The 24,547-nt window shown below is 39.7% G+C and overlaps 3 protein-coding genes across 6 annotated transcripts in view; 2 read left to right on the top strand and 1 right to left on the bottom strand.

Annotated features, from left to right (window-relative positions):
* Nucleotides 1-1,754: 1,754 nt before the first annotated feature.
* On the top strand, nt 1,755-13,743 carry slc12a1 (solute carrier family 12 member 1). Of its 2 annotated transcripts, none has more exons than XM_029456760.1 (26): nt 1,755-2,006; nt 3,246-3,380; nt 3,689-3,764; nt 4,479-4,574; nt 4,911-5,050; nt 5,143-5,253; nt 5,359-5,470; nt 5,588-5,715; nt 5,985-6,069; nt 6,243-6,400; nt 6,488-6,595; nt 6,710-6,833; nt 7,553-7,654; nt 7,962-8,117; nt 8,211-8,310; nt 8,777-8,888; nt 9,265-9,405; nt 9,920-10,026; nt 10,143-10,225; nt 10,581-10,706; nt 11,451-11,579; nt 11,878-11,989; nt 12,103-12,189; nt 12,345-12,480; nt 12,622-12,689; nt 12,783-13,743. In XM_029456760.1, exons 1-26 carry the CDS (start codon nt 1,755-1,757, stop codon nt 12,916-12,918), a joined length of 3,120 nt encoding a protein of 1,039 aa, XP_029312620.1. In that variant the 3' UTR covers nt 12,919-13,743. The 2 variants fall into 2 exon arrangements, with proteins under 2 accessions (XP_029312620.1, XP_029312613.1); XM_029456753.1 differs by having other exon boundaries at nt 1,755-2,012.
* A 949-nt stretch (nt 13,744-14,692) lies between these two features.
* On the top strand, nt 14,693-17,688 carry dut (deoxyuridine triphosphatase). Of its 3 annotated transcripts, none has more exons than XM_029428783.1 (7): nt 14,693-14,857; nt 15,572-15,722; nt 16,002-16,093; nt 16,244-16,288; nt 16,388-16,462; nt 17,037-17,107; nt 17,572-17,688. In XM_029428783.1, the coding sequence occupies exons 1-7, from the start codon at nt 14,743-14,745 to the stop codon at nt 17,626-17,628; spliced, it is 606 nt and encodes a 201-aa protein (XP_029284643.1). In that variant the 5' UTR covers nt 14,693-14,742; the 3' UTR covers nt 17,629-17,688. The 3 variants fall into 3 exon arrangements, with proteins under 3 accessions (XP_029284643.1, XP_029284645.1, XP_029284644.1); XM_029428785.1 differs by lacking the exon at nt 14,693-14,857 and adding an exon at nt 14,864-15,048; XM_029428784.1 differs by lacking the exon at nt 14,693-14,857 and having other exon boundaries at nt 15,117-15,722.
* Nucleotides 17,689-19,290: 1,602 nt separating this feature from the next.
* The window catches only part of fbn1 (fibrillin 1), a 58,438-nt gene continuing 53,181 nt past the window's right edge, over nt 19,291-24,547 (bottom strand). Inside the window, 6 exon segments of the mRNA XM_029428782.1 lie at nt 19,291-19,674; nt 20,426-20,609; nt 20,687-20,918; nt 21,468-21,587; nt 21,684-21,812; nt 23,656-23,772. Coding sequence (XP_029284642.1) covers nt 19,291-19,674; nt 20,426-20,609; nt 20,687-20,918; nt 21,468-21,587; nt 21,684-21,812; nt 23,656-23,772 — 1,166 coding nt within the window.

Below are 24,547 nucleotides of genomic sequence, written 5' to 3'. Positions count from 1 at the left end.
TGCCAATACTTTATTTCTTTCACATTTTAATGCATGCCTTTGAATACTAACTGTATTTACACTGTGGTATTGCTACTTTTACTTATCTAAGTACTTCTTCCACCTCTGCATGCAACACAACACTGATGATTATTATCATCATTAACAGTAAAAGTTACCGGACAGAGTGGTGAGACGAAGGCAGAGGGGACTAGGAGAGCTGTACAATCCATTCCATATGGAAAATGTTCTTTCTTCAGCATGACTCAGTCAGTACAATATCTGTAGAAAATCATAACAATGTTGAATTACTGAGTTCCAAATCTGATAAGCATTGTGAAATATATTGCCTCCTTTCAATTTGCACATAAAAACACGTGCTGGATTATTTTTCACAGCCTGAAATACAATCAAGGTCAGTTTTCAAGTCATTAGCGTACATAAATCTCTGTGGTGTGTCAATAATAAGGAAGTTTACCTGTCAAAAGTCATTTTAAAGGCACTTCATAAGTCATGTGGCAATAAAGAAGTGCCTGCGGCATGTTCCTGTAATTCATGGTGTAATATTAACTCCAATTTTGCTCATGAATACGGCCATTTCTTTTGTGTTAGCCGACCCACCAACATTCCCTGTTAACACTTTGTGGCAAAGAGACTCATTAGAGATTAACATTTATTTATAATCAAATTATTTAACTCTTATGGGCCAAATATCTTATAAGGTAGATTTCCTTCTTGTTATCACACAAGTTCTATTGATTATATCCTATCGCTTATAAAGTCAGTTGCCATTTTATTATGTACAACTTGGCAGACCTGGTGCAGGCTTACACAAGAGTCCTGTAATAAAGCCTCCCTCCATAAAAGTTGTAATGTTTTTTTGTTGTTGAATAAGTTTTCGAGAGGTGTTGATCCAACTTTATGTTAATTTTGCAGTCTGCATTTTTTGGTGCTGTCGAACTGTATTTCGTTTAACTCTTGTGAAGGTAAGATTTATTGCAGGACTGCTGTAACAGACTGCAGTAGTTTTAGCTATGTATCTAATAAACTGGCAACTGAGTGTGTATCTGTTATTAAAGTAACATTTTCCTTTCATCCCATATTATCTTTCTTATTCCCATAATAGCTTTCTCACTTCCTGCCACAGTAATACCCAACATGAAGGGTCTGTAACCTTGAAACTTTTCCTACATAGTTATATTCTTCTAGTGGGAACTTCCATATGGATGTCCGGATGAGTCATCCAAAGGGCTCACAGGTCTGAGGAAATACTATCCATTGCCCCATAAACAGCATCCACAGGACAACATGTGCTGTTGCCATGCACTTCAGACAATAATATTAATAATAAATTCTTCAGAACTCCGGCTATGAGCACCTTTATCTCGTTTGGCGTTTATGACTTGGTTAATCGTTAAGCAATGCCTTTGTGTCCCCTGGGATGGAGCAAGGACATATTTGACACCCCTGGCTCAGTTTTCTGAGGGTTGATCGAGAGAGTTAGCCAATAGCTGGCTGCCAGTGTATGACCCTGGGATGCAGGGTATAAAGGTAGGCCATCTGAGACAAACCAAGCTTACGCACCACAACCTCAGGGCAGCAGAAGAGATCTCTATAATCATAGCCACGTCTATACATCAATAAACAAGGACAACCACACCAGTTGATGCAGTGCTCTGCTCTTTAAAACACTGTTGGATGACTGAAGACTTAAGACCCACACTGCTGTTCTACCCTTGACTGTTTAAAACTGAGAATCTCCTTCAGTATTCCTGATGGAGAGGCTCAACGAAGGGGAGCATGTTAACTCTGCTTATGATTGCACACTGGATGAACCTCCCGTGTATGATGAGGCCAACTTCTCCAACGGGGAGCACCGAACGGTCCGGCCCTCGGTAATCAGTGCCTTTGGTCACGATACTTTGGACCGATTGCCGAGCATTGACTTCTATCGCAATGCAGGCAGTGTGAGCGGCCACCGGGCTGTGCGACCGTCCCTGCAGGAGCTCCACGATGTGTTTCAGAAGGTGAGTGCATGTGTGTCTGTGAAGTTGGTAAATATGAATGATTCAGATCCTCTTCATGTATGTTCTCTTTTCTTTCTGTTTTCCCTGAAATACATGGTTTGCATGTTTGTCCTTAACCTCACCTTCTGCAGAAATTATTTTACACCTATTTTCTTCCCTGAGTCCTAAATTCATTTCACTGACTCTTTTACTGCAGCCTTTTGTTCTGCTCCTGACCTTCATCTGTCCATTCACTCAGATCAAAGACTCAAAACTGAGTAGATATTTTACAGTTCAGCCATTGAATATTTGCCCAAAGACTTGTGAAACTAAAAAGGACACCAAAAGTTATTTCTGGAGCTTAACAGCAACTGACACATTTAAGAGTTTTTAGTGGGTTTTTTATTATGCCATTATACTGTCTTGTGTTTCAAAAGAGTTGGGGTTATAGGTCATTTGGGTTTTATGGATCGAAATAAATTAGCATTTCTAAATGGACAAAAAACAGACACTTTCTTTTAGCAAACTTCCTCTGAAGAAAATGAAATGATGCGTCATTCTATCTGAAGACCGATAAAGTGTGAGTCTAAAAATGTCATTTATCTTGACAAAAATATCTGAAAATGTTTTATTCATCTGAGAAGACTGAACACAGCATAGTTGTGTTACCGAAGAATAAAATGAATTCATTCATTAATCTAAAAATATTTACTTAGTATTTACACTTTAAATGACGTTCGTGCAGTTACAGGTTTCAAGTAGACTACTCTGAGATTTGACTCACTCAATAGAGTAATTAGCTGCAACTTAGATGCTCAAGTTGTTGTTGCTACAATCTCTTTCTTTCAGTAAGTGAAATATATCTGAGAGGTCTCACTTAATCGGATGTCAGTATTCATCTTCATTGAAAGTTAAAATTAGGTTTGTCTTGTTTTCTTCATGTTTCTCTTCAGTTTACAGCACCGGGCACACACGCAGTGTAATGTCTCTGAAAATGCTTTATCAATCTTCATCCACATCAAACCACCATGTGTTTCTCTCCCTCTCTAAGTTCTCTCCTGTGTATTACAGAGAAGGCAGGACAAATACAATGCTCCATGAAATGAGAGGACAGAAAACACACCCGCAAATTCTTAATAATAATTATCTTTCTTACAATTGAACACCAAACATGCTAACAGCACAATCATCATGAATATATCCCAGTTTGTATATTAAGACACATTTTCATGTTTCCTTTCCCTTGTATTTTCCCAACAGAATGGAACGATCTCTGTGCCAGACACTGTGGAGGACGATGAAGAGGGGAGTGATGGGACCCCCTCTGATGATCTGGAGTCTGCCGTTCCCACTGAAAAAGGAGGAATAAAGTTTGGCTGGATAAGGGGCGTCCTGGTGAGTTATGTTGGGTCATGACGGGCTTTATAGACGCTGGGTCGCTTTACATAACTGTGACCTGTCAGGAGGAGGCTCGATGTGTCTCGATAACACAGCAGGGCCAAGCGGGGCTTTCAAGACAGAGTCTGGGAGTGATTTGTGTTTCCTCAAGCTGCTCGTTGATCCCAACAAAAAGAACCCAAAATATGTTTTTGTGCTGTTTAACGCTTGTACTTAATAGATACTTCTATGTTTATGACATGTATACGTCTAAGTATGCATCTCAATAACATCACTGTGTTTCTATTTGTCCTTCTGTTTCATAGATAAGATGCATGCTGAACATCTGGGGTGTCATGTTGTTCATCCGTCTGTCCTGGATTTTTGGTAACTCAGGCTGGGGTGAGTGAGACAAGAATACATGTTGGTCAGATGGGACACCCGTTATTTTTTTTGTAATTGCTCATTTCTACATATGGCTTCCTTCCAGTTATTTACATGTGCTCAAGTTTTGCTCAAAAACACAAGAATTCAATGTTTTGAATTCAACACTTGACTTGCCCTTCATGCAGGCATTTCACAGATACTCAGATGTTACCTGTTATTCTAGGAAGTATAGACAATTACTAAGGATTATATAGTCCTCCGCTTATTAGCAGGACGTGATTGAATTAAGACAAATTCAACTGAACAAACCTTTCCTAATGATCTAAACTTGCTGAAGGTATACTCTAAAAGCCAAACCTCTATGACCAGTGTGTGTGTATGCGAGAGGCAGGGTGGGAGAATGGGGAAATTGTGTGAATGGCTCCATGAGTGTGTTTATTGCTTAAGAACTTATCGATCGACAGCAGCTTTTGTTCAGGCAGCGTAACCAAAAGGTTGTGAGAAGCAGAAAAAGCTGCAGGCAGTAGGCAGAGCAGGTACAGCAGACGGCTGCAACTTATAGCCTCCAGGCTCCTCTGGGACTTTGACTTTCTCTGTTTAAAGGGAACTGTGAGGTGGAGGGTTTCATTGTACAATCAGAAGACTGACAAGTGACAACTTAAATATAGTACCTGATTAAGTTGTTGTTGAATTTTCTTTATTTTGAACTGTTATATGTTTGCATTTCAGGTCTGGGAATTGTGGTTATTATTCTCAGCTGTGTTGTCACCACCATCACTTGCCTTTCCATGTCTGCCATTTGTACCAATGGTGTGGTCAGAGGAGGTAAGACAATGCAAACTCTAAACAGATACTTATACAGCAGAGCCACTGCAGCGGGCTTTTTAAATGTTATTTATGAATGTATATAGCCTGAGATAACACACCCACACTCATCCTGACATAAAATCTTTTACTGAGAGAATGGAGTGACCAGGAGGACAGTTTGTAGATAAAGAAACAAGGCTCCAAACTTTACCTGAATGTCACCTCTTGAAGCCCTTTCTCTGTTTTACAGCCTTCTAAACTTGCCCAGACATTAAATCAATGAATCAGTGATGTGGTGATTAATCATCCACCAGGTGTTATGTATAATGTGTGTGCTTTATTTTTTCATTTCAGGAGGAGCCTACTACTTGATATCTCGCAGTTTGGGACCAGAGTTCGGCGGGTCGATTGGTATAATCTTCGCCTTTGCTAATGCGGTGGCTGTATCCATGTATGTAGTGGGATTTGCTGAGACCGTGGTCGATTTGCTCAAGGTGTGTGATGTTATAATGAAGGACTTTTGGAAATGTCTCACTCCAAGATATTTGACTGTACACTTATCCGTGCCTTTTCCGTGCCCACTCAGGAGAATGATGCCATCATGGTGGATACAATAAATGACATCAGAATTGTTGGATGCATTACGGTGGTGTTGCTGTTGGCCATATCAGTTGCTGGAATGGAATGGGAGGCCAAGGTGAGAGATGAACATCATGCTGGTTCTTCGACATTGATCTCTGTGCTTGTTGTGGTAAAACATCAAACCATGACTTTAATCAGTATTATTATTTTACCCACATAGGCACAGATTCTTCTACTCGTTATCTTGCTGGCGGCCATAGTGAACGTATTTGTAGGAACAGTCATTCCTGCAACCATTGAGCAGAAATCCAAAGGCATCTTCAATTATCAATGTAGGACACCTTCTCCAAAACAATGCATTTATTCATTACAAAATATTTGACTCATTCACAGAGCACTGTTCACCAAATGTTAATTCTCTCTCTCCATCGCTCTTCCCTCTCTCACAGCGAACATCTTTTTAGAGAATTTTCCTCCAGATTTTAGAGAGGGTGAGAGCTTTTTTTCAGTGTTTGCCATCTTTTTCCCTGCTGCAACCGGGATCCTGGCTGGAGCCAACATCTCTGGCGACTTGCGGGTAACTTTTTCATACAGAGGTCATTGCATGAGAGCCATGCATAGGAGTAGCTGCTATGGATTATGTTTCTAAACAAAACATAAATAAATAAACCACTGCATTTTGTACTTTCTATTCTCTGAATCGTAGGCTAGTATTGGAAGCTGTCTTATTTGTATTTATTTAATACTTTACATTTTTGAATACATCTTTATTTCAGAAACAGTTTCCTTCATAGTCACCGTTATGCCTGGATCATGACACGTTCAAACACAGATGTTGTTTTACAGGATCCCCAGGCAGCCATACCTAAAGGTACCTTGCTGGCCATCCTGATAACTGGTATCACCTATGTAGGCGTGGCCCTCTCTGTCTGTAAGTACAGTAATCCATGAAATGCAACTCCAGTGAGAAACTTTTCTAATTTGTGTTCTTGTTGTTATACATATACAAACATTAGACTAACATATTTAGTATTACTGTGAGGTTGTTTTTAGACTTTAAAAAAATCCTAAACAATGCATCTTTTCTTCTCTCTAATTGATCAGCTGCCACTGTTGTCCGCGATGCGACAGGAAACATCACTGACTATATCAACAGTTCAATAACATGCAATGGTTCATCAATTGCTGCTTGTGAGCTCGGCTTTGATTTCTCTTCCTGCGCGAAAGAAAAATGTGAATTTGGCTTGGCGAACACCAATCAGGTACACAGTCTTTTCAACTCTAATCTGCACATAAGAAGGAACTGTTTTTTCATCTCTAATGCTTTCCTCTCCTCACCTCTGGTTCAGGTGATGACCATGGTATCTGGGTGGGGTCCCCTCATCATTGCTGGAACATTCTCAGCCACCCTTTCATCAGCTCTGGCTTCCCTTGTCAGTGCTCCCAAAGTCTTCCAGGTCAGTAACTCACCACATTTTTCTACATTCAGTGCAACTGCAATGCAAAGTTTTAGAACAACTCTCCAATGAGATACAATGCTATTAACTCTTGAGCTCTCTCTCTCTCATCAGGCACTGTGTAAAGACAACATCTACAAGATCCTGCACGTCTTCGCCAAAGGATATGGCAAGAACAACGAGCCAATCCGTGGCTATATCCTCACATTCTTCATTTCTGTGGCCTTCATTCTCGTTGGTCAGTTCCATTGTCTGTCATGTCTGTCAACTAAAATCTTCTACTCTATCCTAAAGTAGAAACAGATAACGTTGGTGTCACTGCGGCAAAGACCGCTTTCTACCAACAACATTGAAAAACATTTTTTATGTCCATTGAGTGAAGATCAATCTGCTTGTTCATGTATAGTTAGCAACATGGCTACCGCTAGCAGCCTAGCTGACGTTACTGTCCAAAGTTAGGGAAAAACCATAAGAATCCTAAAGAACTATAAACCCTGATCTCAGTGCTATGATAAAGGCAGAGTAAAACAGCTGGTAGCATTAATGAGTAGCCAGGTTTTGTACTGATCTAGCTCAGTAAAAAGGAAAAAATGTAACACTCTTCCTATTTCCCTTCTTTGCCTCCTCCATCGACAGTTAACATTATTCTTGTTGTTCCGATACCTGATATTTGTGAAAGGGAGTATGCAACCCAGTGGGAAACAGACTTGCTTCCTTAAAGCCAGGCTTATAGGAAACCAATCTAAACGCAGATGGTCTCATTATTCTACAGCCATTTCATTGTGCAATCAACATTTACTTCATAAGGAAAAGTTGAATAAGAATGTTATCTATTGCCACTTTAAAATTGATTCAAGGCTTCAAATAAACAAATATGAAAATTACTTGTATGCATTGTGAAAGAATCCAAACTAAATTCTGATTTTACTAACTTTTCTTTGTTTTTTGTCTCTGAAGGTAATCTCAACACCATCGCTCCTATCATCTCAAACTTTTTCCTGGCATCTTATGCTCTCATCAATTTCTCCTGCTTCCATGCTTCCTACGCCAAGTCTCCAGGTGGGTCTCTGCAGACAAAGTAGCTTATACATTTATTTTGTCAGTAGGCCAAAGTAATTGTACTTGTTTCCATCCATTGATACTTCAGGGTTCTTTTCCAGGAATTATGTAAAAGTGACCGTGGAAGTTATTTCCTGGTACAAACTGAGTTTAATTAGATAAAAACATATTGACTTATTTTAAATTCAAAGTAAGATTTTAATACTACATGTCACTATTAATGGAATTTTTGTCTGTACAGCCTTTTCCTTTGTCCAACGTTCTGCATTTACTAAATGCGGTCTTTCTTCCGTCATGCTTTTCCCAGGTTGGAGACCAGCATATAAATACTACAACATGTGGCTATCTCTGTTGGGCGCTGTGCTCTGCTGTGTTGTCATGTTTGTTATCAACTGGTGGGCTGCTCTTCTTACATACGCCATTGAAATCCTACTCTACATTTATGTCACAGTCAAGAAGCCAGGTGAGCTTCATGTACGTGTTTGCATGTTTAGAAGTACATTGTTGATGCCTGCATGGTAGATCTAATATGTTAGGACTCTTATTTTCTCTGCAGATGTGAACTGGGGTTCGTCCACGCAGGCTGTGACATTTGTGAGTGCAGTCAGCAACACTCTGTCTCTGTCTGGTGTAGAGGATCATGTCAAGAACTTCAGGTAAAATTGCACAACTGTGGGTGCAAATACACACACAGTGGCTACTTTTTCAGGTACATCTGCACAATCTAATGCAATTCAATGCAACAGCTCATAAATTCTACCTTGACAAAGTTTATAATATTCAGCTTTTGTTGACATTGTCGAGAATGTGTAAAATGAATAACATATTATATTGAGAGGTGTTTCAAATTTCTTGTCCTTATTTATACACAACATACAGTTTGAATGAACACCTCTATGACAGTGTCAAAAAAACAGAACATTATAGGCATCATAAAGGTAAACTTTATGGCAGAACAGTTCTATTGCATTATAGATTGTATCTAATAAAGTGTAAACAGAGTGTATATTTCAAAACAATACAATATAACTTCAATTGTCCTTATCAGTATAACATATAAATAGCTGAAGCATTCAAATCAAAGGACATTGTTTCCGAGTGACAATCTTGTTTCTTTCTCAGGCCTCAGATCTTAGCACTGACAGGTTCAGCGCGGGCCAGACCAGCTCTCCTGGACCTGGCTCACTCCTTCTCTAAGAATTATGGACTCTGTCTCACCTGTGAAGTGTTTGTGGTGAGGTTATATAGTTTTCTCATTATTTGCAAATGCGAAACGATGGATATTACAAAGGAAACACAGCTCATCTGTCCCAAATGTTCATTTAAATATCAATCTTTTATTCAAATCAAGAATTTTTTGCTGAGTACAGACTTTACATGCATTGGCTATTCAAGCGAATATCAAGCAGGGATGAGGGAAATGCCAACTGTCTGGATTCCTGAGACTAAAGTTTAGGGTCAGTTGTGTCTTCTGAATATGAAAAAGGTGTATTTTTCTCTCTCTCCCTCCCTCTCTCTCTCTCTCTCTCTCTCTCTCTCTCTCTCTCTCTCTCAAACACACTCAGACAAACACTTCCACTCACATAAACTGTATGTTGTGACCCTTTCAGGGCCCGAGATCAGAGGCCCTCGAAGAGATGAACGCTGGCATGGAGAAGAACCAGCTGTGGCTGAGGAAGACCAAACGCAAGGCCTTTTACTCTGCTGTGGCCTGTGACAGCTTCAGGCAAGGGACTGAGAGCCTGCTGCAGGTCAGTGTGGTCATTGGTTTAAAACAAATTTCTGAAAAGGAAAAACAAACAAAATGCTAACCCATAAAAATCCATTGGATTAATGCGTAACAGAGAGTGACGGACCCAGATTTAAACTTTGAAAAAACAGGTTTTATTGACCAATTTCTTCCTGCCAGGACGTTAGTGCAGGAGGTAGAAGAGTTAATGAGGAGCAGGAAAACAGTCTTATGGCTCTGGCTATCTTACTTTGGAGATAAGGCCTTGGTTCATTGTCAGGATTGCTTACTTCAAACAGCACGGCAGATTAAAAGATATAATTTATTAACACTGCAACCTGCGACAAAGTGAGATCTGCTGAGTGATCTGGTCATCATTTCTGGCAGTAAAACAGCTTCACAGTCTTCTTGTGTAGGACATGTTGTTTTTTGAGTTTTCCTCTTTTCTTCACCAGTTAATGAAGACTCCATGTTGCTTCAGTTAACTGAGTTGGGGTTTTATCTTTATGCTATGAGTGTCCTGCTTTTCCTTTCAGGCTTCTGGTCTGGGCCGTTTGAAGCCAAACACATTAATGATGGGCTTCCAGAGAAACTGGAGGACTGCAGGCACAGAGTCAGTGCAGAGTTATGTGGGAATACTTCAGTAAGTCACAAATAATCAAACACAAGCACACATGAGAAAAATGTCCCCAAAAATTAAACATATATAGGTGATATTTGTATTGTACTGGTTTCCTCATTCTCTTTTCTTTTTGATAGTGATGCATTTGACTTTGAGTACGGGACAGTGATACTGAGGATCAACGAGGGACTTGATGTGTCGCACATTGTCGAAGCTGAAGGTCAGTATGAAAACTTCTTTAAGCTAAGTTAAGTATTTTTCAAGCAAAATGCACAAATGTAGGTTAGGATGACAAACAATAACAGGAAATAGATAAGTGGCCCTGCTGCTGAACTTTTATTGGCACAACAACCCGCAGTAACTGACTATTTTAAAGTAATACTGATAAGCCAGGAAACTTTGTTCTGTAGATTACAAAGTATTTATAAAGGTCAGGTAGTTAACAGATAAGATGCTAAAATAACTACGGATTTACAACTGTGCCTCTGTTGAAATCTTTACAATAGCAAAGATACTCCTAAATAATGTAACATATATTCACAATGATAAACCGGGAATCTGATTCTGCCTTTCAGAGGACATGCTAAAGGCAGCAAAGGAGCAACAGGCCCTGGACAGGGAGATGATGTCTAACGGAGGGAAAGCAAGAGGACTGTTCAGGAAGCCCAAGAAATCATCTCAGCAAGTGCTCGCGACCAGAGGTATCTGTCTCTAGACGTCGTTGTTCTGCGTTCAAATCTTACCTGACATTTCGGAAAGGCTTCAATCCAAGCTATGTGAAGCAAAGTTTGATGTGTATGCTCTTGGAAAAGGAGGTATCTACCTCACTCTCCTCATCGTATTTCCACTGAGATAATGTACATTTAACAAATGAAACCAATGGTACACATCTTTTTTTTGGAAACTTTCCCACACTCCCATTGAGATATAATTGAATCAAGCGCTCCCCCTAAAGATGTCTCTGAGGGTGTAATCCAATAATATGGTCCCTTTCGTTCCAGTTTGAAGAGCATCCCTTAAGAGCGGCCCTTTAACCCAGACAGCAGAGCCTCTCCACTGATCTGTCTCTGTCTCTGTCTCTACGTCTCTGACACACACACACACACACACACACACACACACACACACACACGCACACGCACACGCACACACACACACACACACACACACACACACACACACACACAAACACTTATAAACCACTGAGCTGCGTCCTGGCAAGGCTGCGATGGTCGTTAGTATGCAATCTGGATCCCACTTGTTGGAACATTAAACCTGAGAGACGGCTGTTCCCGCTGATGTAGAGTTAGCTCTTAATGTTGATTTGTGCTAGTTTTCCTATTCAACTTAACTCTCCACGCTTTGCCAATAAATTAGATTCCCCTCCCAGTGTTCCTCTCCCTCATCCACTTCTCATTTCTCGTATCTTTTTCTCTCGCTCTCAGTGTCAGTGTGCAGCCCTCCGCCCCCGCAAGTTGCCAAGATGAATGAGAGGCTGTTAGAGGCCAGCTCTCAGTTCAAGAAGAAACAGCCTAAAGGGACCATTGATGTGTGGTGGCTGTTTGACGATGGAGGTAGGTTTGGTTCCCCTTCTTCTGGCAGTCTTCTCCTATGTATCTCACCATAATCAAAATCAGAATCAGAAATCCTTTAATTGTTCCACGACGGGGAAATTTACATATTTACATATATAAATATTGTAACAGAGACGTGCACAGAGACACATCACGTTTCCTTGATACTAATGCAGACAACAAGTACAATAAATAACACTTAAGCTCTAAAATAGAACCAAAAATTGAAAAAAGATGGAATAGAAATGTAAACTACAAGTAAAAAATGCCAGAATTAAATGCATTTCCCCTCTCACAGGTCTCGCCCTGCTGCTCCCCTACATCCTCACTACCAGGAAGAAGTGGAAAGATAGTAGATTAAGGATCTTCATCGCAGGGCAACCTGGACGCACTGAGCAGGATAAACAAGAGTGAGTAAAATAAAAGTAATAATAATAATAATAATGGACATGTTATTTAGCATTAGCTAAAAATAATTACCAACATTATTATGAAAGTAAATCTGTGTGTTGTAATCTTGCAGGATGAAGTCTCTGTTGCATAATTTCCGAATTAAATGCACCGACATCAATGTCATTGATGACATCCATGTCCAACCCAGTTCCAACAGGTAATTGTATTTTGTGAGTTATAATAGTGACAGCAGACCAGATGGTGCTACAGTAATAGTCAAATGTAATCACCTCATAGTATCTGCATATTACACAATTAAAAAACATGAATATTTTCCACAGTCAGCTCATGTTCTTATCTGCTTTCCTCCAGCTTTAAGAAGTTAGAGGACATGATTGAACCTTTCTGTCTGCATGAGGGGTCTAAAGACACTGCCCAGGCTGAAGCCATGCGAAAAGAGCAGCCTTGGAAAATCACTGACGAAGAGCTGAGCACCTTTGAGGAGAAGGTAAACCATTAACAACAACTTAACACTTTGTATATACAGCATAGACATAATGATGTATTAGTTCAGTTTGGAGGTGGGAGCCTTAACCAGCAAAATTAGGTAGAAAATCATTGTTGAAAAGTAATGGCTGCTGTTTTACAGACCAACCTCCAGGTACGACTGAATGAGTTGCTTCAGGAAAACTCCAAATCAGCCAATCTGATTATTGTGTAAGTATAACAAACACACCCTTAATAACATTGAAGTGCCAAGCTTGGAAGAAACAGTGTCTAACTTCTTCTCTGTGCCCTCACACCATGCAGGAGCATGCCCATTGCTCGTAAGGAATCTGTCTCTGATTATCTCTACATGGCCTGGCTGGACACTCTGACAAAGGACCTTCCACCCACCCTGCTCATTAGAGGCAACCACAAGAGCGTGCTTACGTTCTACTCCTGAGCACCGTGCAGGCTACAGGTAGTTAGTTAAACAATAACTTGCACTCTGTGAAGTTTCAGCCAGCTTGCCAGCAAAGGAGCCTTACATTGTGCTACACTGTATGGCTACCAGTGTAAACGTTTAATGCTGTGATGCACTCAGAGTTCTGTATGAATGCTGTCAGTGAGAAACAAGAATAGTCTCCATAGAGAAAAATGCATTTCTGAGATTGAATTTGTAAATGTCAGACAGTCTGAATGTGAATATAGGAGCAGAGGTGAGGTTTTAAGCTCTTTGCAACAATGGACAAGTAAGGACATAACGGTATATTACTCAGATATTATTATATGCATAGAACAGAAACAAAAAGTTCATATTTTGGGGTTTTGGGAACACGTCCTTCTAGTTCCATCAAATCAGTCCCATGAACAAAGGCGGAGACAGAGGCTGAGATATATGGTTGGGATCAATTGTTAAACTGAGTGACTTTGTTACCTGCTGCATTGATTGTATAACATAGTTTTGTACATAGTAGATATCTCAATTCACTAGTGGATATTTCTGAGCAAAAAACCCTTTCTTTCATAAATGATTATTAGCATCTGTTCTTTTAAAGTATGGTAGTAATGGTTTGATTCTTTTTAAACATTCCTTGATATTCACTAAGTGTAAAATACAACTGTTTACCTGTTCCACATTATGTTACTATCACAGCACACCTTTTGTAGGTAAATTTAGTAAAAAAAAAAAGATTTTAAAGGGATCTCTTCTGTATATTTTTAACTTTTGTCTGTATTTAAATATGTAATTGTGATAACCTGAAATAAAGATTTAGTGCAAATGTAAGCTGATCTTATTTTTTGTCTCTGTCAAGTATTAGGTGATTAGATGATATAGCGAAGAATATCTATATAAGAGTGCTTTTTTTAAGTACCTGAACATTACTTCATTTTAAATTCTACTGTGAAATATATATTTTATATATTATGGTTTTTGTTACAACTTAACACACTGGGGTTATAAAGTATATGCATTGGAAACCCGTCAAGTCTATTCATAACCAGTTAAAACTAGGCAACAACATATTTCATGATTTCCCTCTGTTTCAAAGACACAAGATCTGGGGACATCTGGTAAGACCAAATAGAGACATTTGGGCACTTCATACTAATTACTCCATGCAAAGGGATACATAAAAGCGTTGCAGGCCATATGTGCACATCTTGAATACCAGGGCTGAATGTGAATACTAATAGTCAACATCCTGTATGGCAATGCTGATGTATTCCCAATGGGGGGCAGCAATGGTCTTGAGAGCTAAACCTGACTGTATAATCTCAAGTGATGATAACAGTTTGAGGAGAAAGTAATTAAAAAAACTCGCTGCACAATCAGATGGATTTTGTGAGCCATTAGTAGACTACAGACATTAGAATATAGGCCTACAATAAAGAGCCATGTGAATTGTTTTTGAGTGACTTCAGGTTATTGATTCTGTTCTATAATAAGATGATGGATATAAAGTAAATCACATATAATTTATGAGGAAATAAAAGCATGATCTCAGCCAAAAGGTATGGTGTGTTTTAGCTAAACCTACACACGTCCTTTACACAACCATTAACACAAAAGACTACACAATAGAATGTGTTGCAAGTTGTAGAATCGTAGTAGGCTATAAATAAACTATTTTTTTCTAGAAAAAATAGTTCTAACTACATATCTGTATTTATATCCAAATAAATGCTTTTGTTGAACATTCAGCTGTTGAACAAGAGGAGCTGCATGACAGGGGGAGGAGTAGGAAGTGCAGCGCAGTCAGCTGAGAGGACGTTAGCAAACATTATGACACGAACGTTGCTAAGGCTAAGGGATCTTTGTATATCCTCTGCAATTGTTGGTGCTGCTCCACGTTTCGTAGGAAGGGCATTTCATATTCAGACGTCCACTCTATACAAAGGCAAGCTGGACATTAGGATGAATAACGTTACCATTAGCAACATGTCAAGTGCTAATTCAAGTTAGCTTTGCTAGCCTGCCTAGCATTTTGTAACTGAAACCGCTTTGGTTTTACTATTGCATTATATATCCGTCGTTTACTGACCGCGTAAACACCATCTACACTACGTCTGCTTTATTATGGTGCAATGCGTAAGTGAAGTGAGGCTCAATATTATACAAATGTGTACTTATGCTTCTATTACATATTATTGTGATGGTGGATAGTTACTAACTCTCGCGAGAGCATGTTTGTTTTCGTACTGGAGCAACGTGGTGACGAGAAGGTTGCCATAGTTACAGAGAATACTTACTTTCTTGCTGATTTATTTATTTAAAGGTTTTTCCCTAATGCATCTAATGGTAGCTATGCATGAGGTTTTATAAGACATTGGAGTTACTCTCGTTACATTTTGCGGTGTATATTAAAGTATCTGTTTAAAGTTACGTGTTTTTGGGGAGGGGCTAAATTGGCGCAACTTACAACGCGGGAATTTCATTCAAATAGTAAGACCGCCAAGAAACTGGAGGCAGCAGAAGCTTGAGGGATTCTTAACCTTGCAGCAGTCTGCTGTAGTTCTGTCTCTTGGTTAGTAAATAGTTTAGTCCGTATAAATGAGTGTAGGCCTACTATCGGTTTTAAACTGTGAACACTTTGCCACCATGCCCGTCCTAGAAGCCAAAGATGCATCAGCAATTTCTCCATCAAAGAGGGCAAGAACCGAGACTGCAGAAGAAAGACCTGTCCTCAAGTTTGCAAAACTTTCTGAGCATGCCACCCGACCTACCAGAGGCTCATCTAAAGCTGCAGGATATGATCTCTACAGGTTGGTTATACACTACTATGTTTGACGAATAATTGAATGAGAGTAGCGTGACTAAGGTTGTAATACTGTCCACACATACATTTAACAAGCTTTACCAACTCGATATGTGTGTGTTTGTAAAATCCAACTTGACATGTCACTTGAAATGTTTTTGAACATTTAGCTTGTGCCCCTACAGAGGTTGCATCTATTTGCTTAACGTTGCCCTGTATACAAGCGTCTGTTATACGAATATATTGCAATGTATACCAGTTAACCTAATTGTCTTAATTTAAACAGTGCTTATGATTACACCATTGGTCCTATGGATAAAGCCATCGTGAAGACAGACATCCAGATCGCAGTGCCACATGGCTGCTATGGGAGAGTGGGTGAGTGTTTGACATACTGGTGCAACTGGAATTACTGCTGTGTGTCTACAGACTGTTAACGTTTGTGCGTGTGAATTCAAGCTAGGATTATGTCACACCAGTTGCAGAACAACAGGTCTTAACTGTCTCTTGCCATTTTGTCTGTCTCAGCACCGAGGTCTGGACTTGCAGCAAAACACTTCATTGATGTTGGTGGTGAGTCTTTGCTTTTTTGGCTACTTATGATTAGGTATTGTTTTATCCCATGTCATGTCAGTCATTTAAATGTCTCTAATGTCTGTTTTTTATCCTCAGCTGGAGTTGTGGATGAAGACTATAGAGGAAATGTGGGAGTTGTGCTCTTCAACTTCGGCAAGGACAAATTTGATAGTGAGTTGTGGCATCAGTGAACTATATCATTACCTTTTTCTTTCTTTCTTTTTTTAGCAATACCTCACTCAGTGATTGTATTAGTAGGGTCAGAGCCATACTATATACTATTATCCTAGTTTAGTGGTTTTCACTTTACCAACAGTAAATGTAACGTGTTGAGTTCAAATCTGCCCCTGTGGGTTGTTTTTAGATTCAACTGCACAAACATCTGTTATATGTACAAAATGAATGAGGTCATTGTATCTCTTATGATAAAACTTACTTACTTACTGGAACTGCCGACTGTATTATTCTATTCTCTCAGTTTAAGAGAATGTAAAACAGGCTAAAAGTAATCTGAAAATACAAATTTTGTTTGAATGAAATGTAATGTTTTAAATTAATGACCAGTCAAATACTTTGCTATTCACATTCATTTAGATCTTATTGCCTCCTGTATATATGTCATGAAATGTTTTTTTTTTATGGATCAGACTGCATAGAAAGACTAAAGATGATAAGGAAATGAAGATATATGATACAGATATACAATTTACAAATCATTGTCTCATTTCCTTCTGGTCCTCTGCAGTAAAAAAGGGTGACCGAGTTGCTCAGTTGGTCTGTGAGAGGATCTGCTACCCAGATCTGGTGGAGCAAGAGGTAAACTGCAAGTTGATTAAAAACACAATACAAATGCATACATGCACTCAGTTGCCAGTTTATTATGTACACTAGCTAAAACTGTTTATAGTTTAATACAAGCCCTGCAATAAATCTGAGCTTCATGAAAGTTATAAAGCTCAGTTTTTGTTTAAACTGTTTTATAGAGGTGTTGATTCAACGATCATTTGAGATACTTGGTAGTGCTGTTGAATTTGATTATACTGACAAGTGTTTCTATTATTTTGCCCACCCCATCTATATCAACAAGGATGGGCTAAATAACCAAAACACCTCTGTATAACACAATTCAACAACACCACTAACTACACATTGATCACTTTCAACACAAACTTCACTGTTGTATTGGACTGCATTAGTTTTAGCTAGTGTACCTAAAACGGGCAACTAATTGGATGTGTGGCAATCATTGAATAAACAACTACATGGCTCTATTCTTTCAGATGCTTGACGAGACGGCGCGTGGCGCTGGAGGTTTCGGATCAACTGGAAGCAATTGAAAGCTTCAAATAAAATTTGAAGATAAATTAAGTAGGTGCTAATAAAGTTTTGTTTTTGTACTTGGGAGTGTCTGGTGTCTTTACTGGGATTGTCACAGTTTTGAGTTCTGTCAGATGAACTTCCTGTCTGACCCTCTGCAAAGTGCAAAGTAAAATAAATCTTTCAAATATCCACACGGGGGCAGTGCAGGACATAAATTGCATCTCAGCCTAGTGTGTACCTTAACTCGTTACTGGTTTCCATTAGGTTAATGTGAGTTTCACCACCATAAACATTTGGATATCATCAGAGTTCATGTCACACGCACACACAACAGAAGAATAAAGATTTCAAACATGAAGCTATTAGCTGTCTGTTGAACTTTGTTATATTAATAAGTGAATCTGGATAATAGGGGAAAGCACAGCAGTGAATACATGTACACCAAAAATATGTTTTTATTGTGAATTTACATCTAAACCCTCACTGATGTGAACAGAGAACACAGACTGGTGTCAGGCTGGTCCGTGGCAATGCAGCACTGATTGTATTTGTGAGAGAATGTGTGGCCACGAAGACCTCAGTGCATAATCATGAAGGCCCAGGGTTGGCATCATCAATGTGTGTGTGTGTGTGTGTAGGTGTGTGTGTATGTATACACAGTTTACAAAGGAAGTAGTTGGTCATTATAAGCACCATTACAAACCCCTCTATTCCAGGGGCTTCCTCTAGTTTACAAATGCTTCATAGATTAAAAGTGGCATCGATTATTACAGTATAAACACAATTTACATGTAGTATAGAGAGCGGACAGGCTATGAAGCTAGCTGTTACTGTTGCAAAGAAATCTTCAGAATGACCAACTGGATTGCATAATTGTTGACTACTAAGTTCTGTATAGTAGTACAGTGCATTCAGATGTCTATGTGGTTGTGTTGCTAGCACCAGTAAATATGCATTTTTCTAGTCAGTAGGAAAGTTGGAAAAGCATAGTTTAAATATGCAGTAGGAGTCGTTCAAGCTTAGACATGGCTACATCTCAATAGTCCATAGTGGGTTCCTTTCCTCTCCTGAACATTCTCATAATCTTGTTTTCATCTTCACTCCATTAAATTAATATCTGGGGAGGAGAAATGTGTTTACTTTCATGTATCCAGGTTTGTTCAGTCATTTACCTGAGGGGAGGAAATGAATTTATTGCAGACTATTGGGACTCACTCTTTTCTTCCACCTAAGCTGAGTTCTAAAAAGTTGAGTTCTTTCTGCAGTCCTCATGCCCTTCAAAGTGGCACCTGATTCCACATATCATCATACAACATTAAACCCTACAATTAAAAACCATTCACACTCTTAATAGTGCTTCACACAGCTGAAATTGTGTGTCAGGGCAATATGTTCTTCATTAGACTAAAATCTTTCATACCGCCTCATTCAGCTGGCATTTTCCACAGAAATTGTATCTATGATATGTAGAATCATCTTTGGCATTCAAATGACGCAGTCCCTCCCCCCACCCCCTTCTTGTCTCTTTGGTGGCGAGCCCTTCTCCCTGTTGGAGCAAGTAGAAGTTGCCCCTAACCGCTGATCCAGAGTCAGAGATGTTTGGCCTTTTTTGGGAAGTGTAAGCCTGACACTGGATTAGCAGCTGCTCGCAACATCTGCCCGTCTCAGTCTTGTGATGGTTAATGGAGGATGATCTGCACCCTCATCTTCAGTATGTCTCCCAGCTGTCCTGTGAGGTAGTCTTTATCGTGTTGGTCTTCCAGCTCAGCCAGCTCCTTCTTCCTGTAGAGGGGCATGCTGCTGATCTGAAGGGGGTACGCCCCTGGGGGGAGGGCCTTCTTCTTGCTCAGATGCAGGTAGCTGACGCCCTCTCTCTGGTTGATCTTGAAGTAGCCTTCTTCGTTTCCGAAGTCGATGCTGTAGCGCACGTGGTCACTGAGGGTGGATAAGGCTGGGGTGAACTCAAGGATGTGGTCGCGGTTGCTCAGGTCGCTGATGTTCAGGTGGATCTGCAGGGTGTCCTCGATGTCCACACTGGCCATGCTGACCATCTCCTCAGTCAGCTGCAGAAAGAAAACGTGGTCCAACTGAATTTAGTGGATATAAAACATGTGTCCTACAGTACAGTATTTTTCTGTCATTAATCAAGAGAGGGGAAAGGACCTGTTGTATTACAAGTACATGCAAACAGGGCTGTTGCAAGGATGTTAGTAATAGTGAGGTCCTGAGTCCTGATGCTTCCCCTACCACCCTCAGGAAAGTTAAGGAAATCTCAGGAAACCATAGAGAAGGTTTCAAACATTTTTTAATTACTTAGATATTTCACATTAGATTTGTTCAGTTAACCCTATTGGTACATTTCATTTCCCAACATAAACGTCTAAATGCTGACACGAGGCCTTTCCCACACTGCCAGGGACAACATTCTGGGAGTAAATGCTGAAGCCATTACTATATTTATTATTTTGTTGACCTGAAAGGTGGAAAATCTCTACATATTGATTCAGAAATGACTGCTTCAGTTTGTAATTGCTCAATGTTATGTTCCTTCAGGTGGGTAAAACCGAAAAGTTCGAAGTTTGAAGATCTCTGTTAGGTCAAAATGTTGCACAATTAAAATAGCTGAGAGCTTTTAATACAGTGTGCAAATCTTGTCAGATTCTTGCCTTAGTTTGATTTTTTGATCCAGCACCTGTACATTTTTTTAGGATGTGCTTACCCCACAACCTATTTAAAACCCTAAAGATCCCCATTACCTCTGCGTCCTCAGTGTTAGCGACAGCCCTGCATATTGCATACAGGCAGACAGATTACCTGCATGTCTTCCTGAGGATCCTCCTGTGTTGAGGTGCTGCTGCGACGCTTGCGTCCCTTCTTTGGATATCCATTGATCTTACATTCATAGCAGGCCTCAGGAGACAGAGAGTTATCATCCTCCTCGCCTCCCTCTCCAACACTGGAGTCGCCATTAGTAAAGCCCAGACCTGTGACACAGTGCCTGAAAAGAAGACAAAGCCATCAGTAAACTAGAAACATTTACAGACAGCTTTCACACACAGTTTTTCACTGACGTACCCTTGTCCTGCACGGAAGTATCCAGATGGACATCCACAGAGGTAGCCCCCGTCTGTGTTTGAGCAGCCAAACTTGCAGGGGTTTTGGCTAATAGAGCACTCGTTGACATCTGCGCAGCCTCCGCCCGTCTGCTCGTAGTTGAAGCCGGTGGGACAGAGGCAGCGGAAGCTCCCCAGGGTGTTATGGCATGACGCTCCTCCGCAGATCTGGCTGTTCTGACACTCGTTCTCATCTGGGTCACAGGAAGTTGGCGGGAAGTAAACGAACAAGAGGTCATTCCAGTAAAAGGACACAAACAATGCTGGGAAAGCCGGCCAAGAACGTTGTTAATATGTGGAGGGATTCAAACTAAAAATAGAGGTTTAACTCACAAAAGCTCTTTATTTCGGGGCATACACACACTTTGTCTTTGCCTGAACTATTTCTAATTATTTTATGTACTTACAGATTTTGGAGTTGCACCATTTATTTGTTGTCCCTACTATAAGTGGGATTTATAGCATTTAGTTTTAAACATTTCCCTTTCTCATGACCTTACCACGATAACGGAAGGGTTGAACTTCCAGAGGAAAGGAAAAACATTTTCATCATATTTATATTTTAAGAGTGACAGGAAAGAGGTGAAGGATGGATAACTTGTTTTAATAATGCTCCAGGCTGGGCTCTAGTCCAGAACATCAAGGCTGCATGGTACAAACTTTGGCAACCAAGTCATCAGAATGAAAAGGAAATCATTTTTATGTTTGCTTATAAAAAAAAGAAAAACATCAGTATTACTCACCCACACACTGGTTCCACTGGTAATGCTGTAGGTAGCCTTGAGGACAGCTGCACCTGTATCCACCCACCAGGTTCTGACAGCCATGCTGACACCTGTGGTTACCATCACACTCGTCCATATCTGTGAGGACAAACACACAACAAAACTACAGTAAGAGACTTTTTTCTGCAATCAGAAATCAGCTGATAATGAGTTTGGTATCAACTTTTGTCAGACCTTCACATGCTTGTCCATTGGGATCTAATGAGAATCCCCGCTGGCAGTCGCAATTGAAGCTCCCTGGAGTGTTCTGGCAGGCTCCGTTGGAGCCGCACATATTGGGGTCGGAGGCACATTCATTGTTGTCTACACAGAGAGGAAGGAAGGTTCACACAGCGGTAAAACAGGAAACTTGATATTAAGGCTTATTATAACCCTGATTTGGATGTGCAGTCATTTTAAAATTCATCAAGAGTCCACATTGGTTCCCAAAAAAATAGGGCAGGTCCCAACTATGGACTGTTGGTTCAAGTGATCTCACAGTCTGCAGGGGTTTAGGAATACAATCTATCACCTACTGATTTGATCTCAGACTGGAAGAGATAATCACAACATATGAGTGCAAAGGTTTGTTCTTGACCTTGAGAATAATAGTTTGACGAAATATTCTAAACACCATATCCACTTACAAGTCTTTCCTGGAAAAAAGGTACTACGTCAGCCTTGATTTAAGATTATTTTGTCAAACATCATAAACACATTTGGCGGTTATGATCGAAAATCTGAACACTATCAGGTATTTTAAACTACTTAGCATCTAAAATCAAAACAGAGAGGGCCGTAATCTCTCGTTGTCAGTTCAGTCAGACAACTCACATTTAAAATGTTTATTACGACAGCAGAACGTAGTTAGTGTAGGAGACAAAATAGCAGTTTTTGTTTGTGTTTAAAGAATTATTATTATTATTTCAAGACCTCCAATATTTTTGGGCAAGAGTTCTGATTCCCTTATTTTGATTGACAGATTGGCCACTGATTGGCAAATCGGCCACATCCATACTAATCTAGGGTGTGTTAATTAACAAAGGGAAGTTGGAAACATCCAAAGCAGGCAGAGAGTCCTGGCTTTAGTTGAGACAAAACAAATCTCATCTCATTGTTTCAGAATCTATCAGTATCATCTTCTATACATCTACTATAATTTTCTCTCTTTCACAGACACACATAGCCTGCGTTTAAGTCTGACATTGTTAATTGGCCTACAACGTTTGGTAGAATATCTTAGTTCATTTATTATTTTCGAACAAAGAACAAATGATGCCTGGATCTTGGAGGGACACATGGGAAATATGTGCAGATTATAGGAGGGTGTGTTTGATAGATCATATGGAAAGTGAGGTATGCCACGTGTGTATGTAACAGTGCAGCTCGAATTGACTGCAGTGAACTCCATTTGTTTAATGTGTGACCCCGGGTCTCTTCACAGTCTTGTCAAGTGTTCCCATCTTTAGGTCTGTGTTTGCAGAACAGTCACATATTGCTCAAAAGCAGTATATACAGTGTGTCTGGAAACGTTTTAAGCTCAATAACAATGTTTTCGGCCAATGAGCACCTGCCCAGAAGGAGTTTGGGTTTGGTTTCCTCAACTAAAGTGCATTAGCAGTAGTTACTGAGGGTTCCATGTTTCTCCAAACTACTTACTTCTTAATTAATAACACGTCCACACCTACTGTTTGTCATTTGCCTGGGGTTATTCCTACAGTCAAAACTGAGGGTTCCCTGTCCCTGATTTCATGTGAGGTCATGGGAGCTGCTTTATGGTCTGGAAAAAAAAGCTTGTGGTAGTCATGGCAATCCGCTGCAACGTTCCATAACAAAGCATTGCCAAACTGCCATGACTCCAAACCGGCCCAGCCTAATAAGATCAGTGTGATATCAGCCGGAGTCCATTAACTCTGAACGAGAGTTAGCAAAGGATAGACAAGAGGCTGGTTCAGGGCTCTTTTATGAGCTGGGCTGGAAGATACTTTTAAAAGTGACTGTGAAAGAACATATTTTGTGTGCATTTGATATGATATGGGAGTGGGGGCTGGATTAGTAGAAGTGTTGTGACACCATGCTTTTGGGAATACACAGAACGTTGCATAAATTTCTAATTCAAACATATTTGGATGTGCAGTACATCTATATTCTGCATTTGTTTATTTACCTATGCAGGCCGAATGATGCTGGGTGAAGCCGGGAGGACATTTGCAGGTGAACCCACCGATGGTGTTAACACACAAGAACTGACAGTTATGCTGCTTGGTCGAACACTCATCCAGATCTAAAAAAGAGAAACAGTTGTACAATATAAAACCAGCTATACATTTAACAGAACTGCTTAGTAGTTTATGTAGTGCATTTAAGCAGTGGTGGAATGTAACACATTTAGTAAGTACATTTACTCAAGTATTGTACTTTTTATGCTACTTTATACTGTAGCTCCATTACATGTTGGAAGCCAATATTACACTTTTTATTTCACTACATTTCTTCAATAACTTTAGTTACTTTGCAGATTTGGATTGTTGATACAAAATATAAATCCATTAATAAATGATGATGTAATATTATGGATTAAACTACCCAGGTGAATATAAAGTAGTTGGTAGTAGATCCTCCTTTACCAGCTGCAACATTAAAGCGATGAACACATATATATAATAATAAATCAATAAATAATAATATAATAATTATAATCCAATAATATAATTCATATCATTCTAAAATAGATAATTCTGCATAATGTGTATATTTTCTTTAGGTATAATTGTGATGCCAATACCTTTGCACTTTTACTTAAGTAAGATTTTGAATGCAGGACTTTTACTAACCAAGTATTTCTACACTGTGATACAACTACTCTTACTTAAGTAAAAGATCGGAGTACTTCTTCCTCTACTGCATTTAGGATACTGTGGTTGGAGCTCTGTCAGATCACTACTGTATGGGCGCTGCTCTTTTCTGTGAGTGAAATTCCAGTCCTTCTACAGTCACTGACCTACAAATGAACTGCAAATGAACCAGACACCGGAAACACGGAGGGGCACTGAAGAGGG

This window comes from Cottoperca gobio, chromosome 3 (genome assembly GCF_900634415.1).
Source record: "Cottoperca gobio chromosome 3, fCotGob3.1, whole genome shotgun sequence".
NCBI classification, from domain to species: Eukaryota; Metazoa; Chordata; class Actinopteri; order Perciformes; family Bovichtidae; genus Cottoperca; species Cottoperca gobio.
The sequence above is the reverse complement of the archived record's forward strand: the minus strand, read 5'-3'. Positions and strand labels throughout refer to the sequence as shown.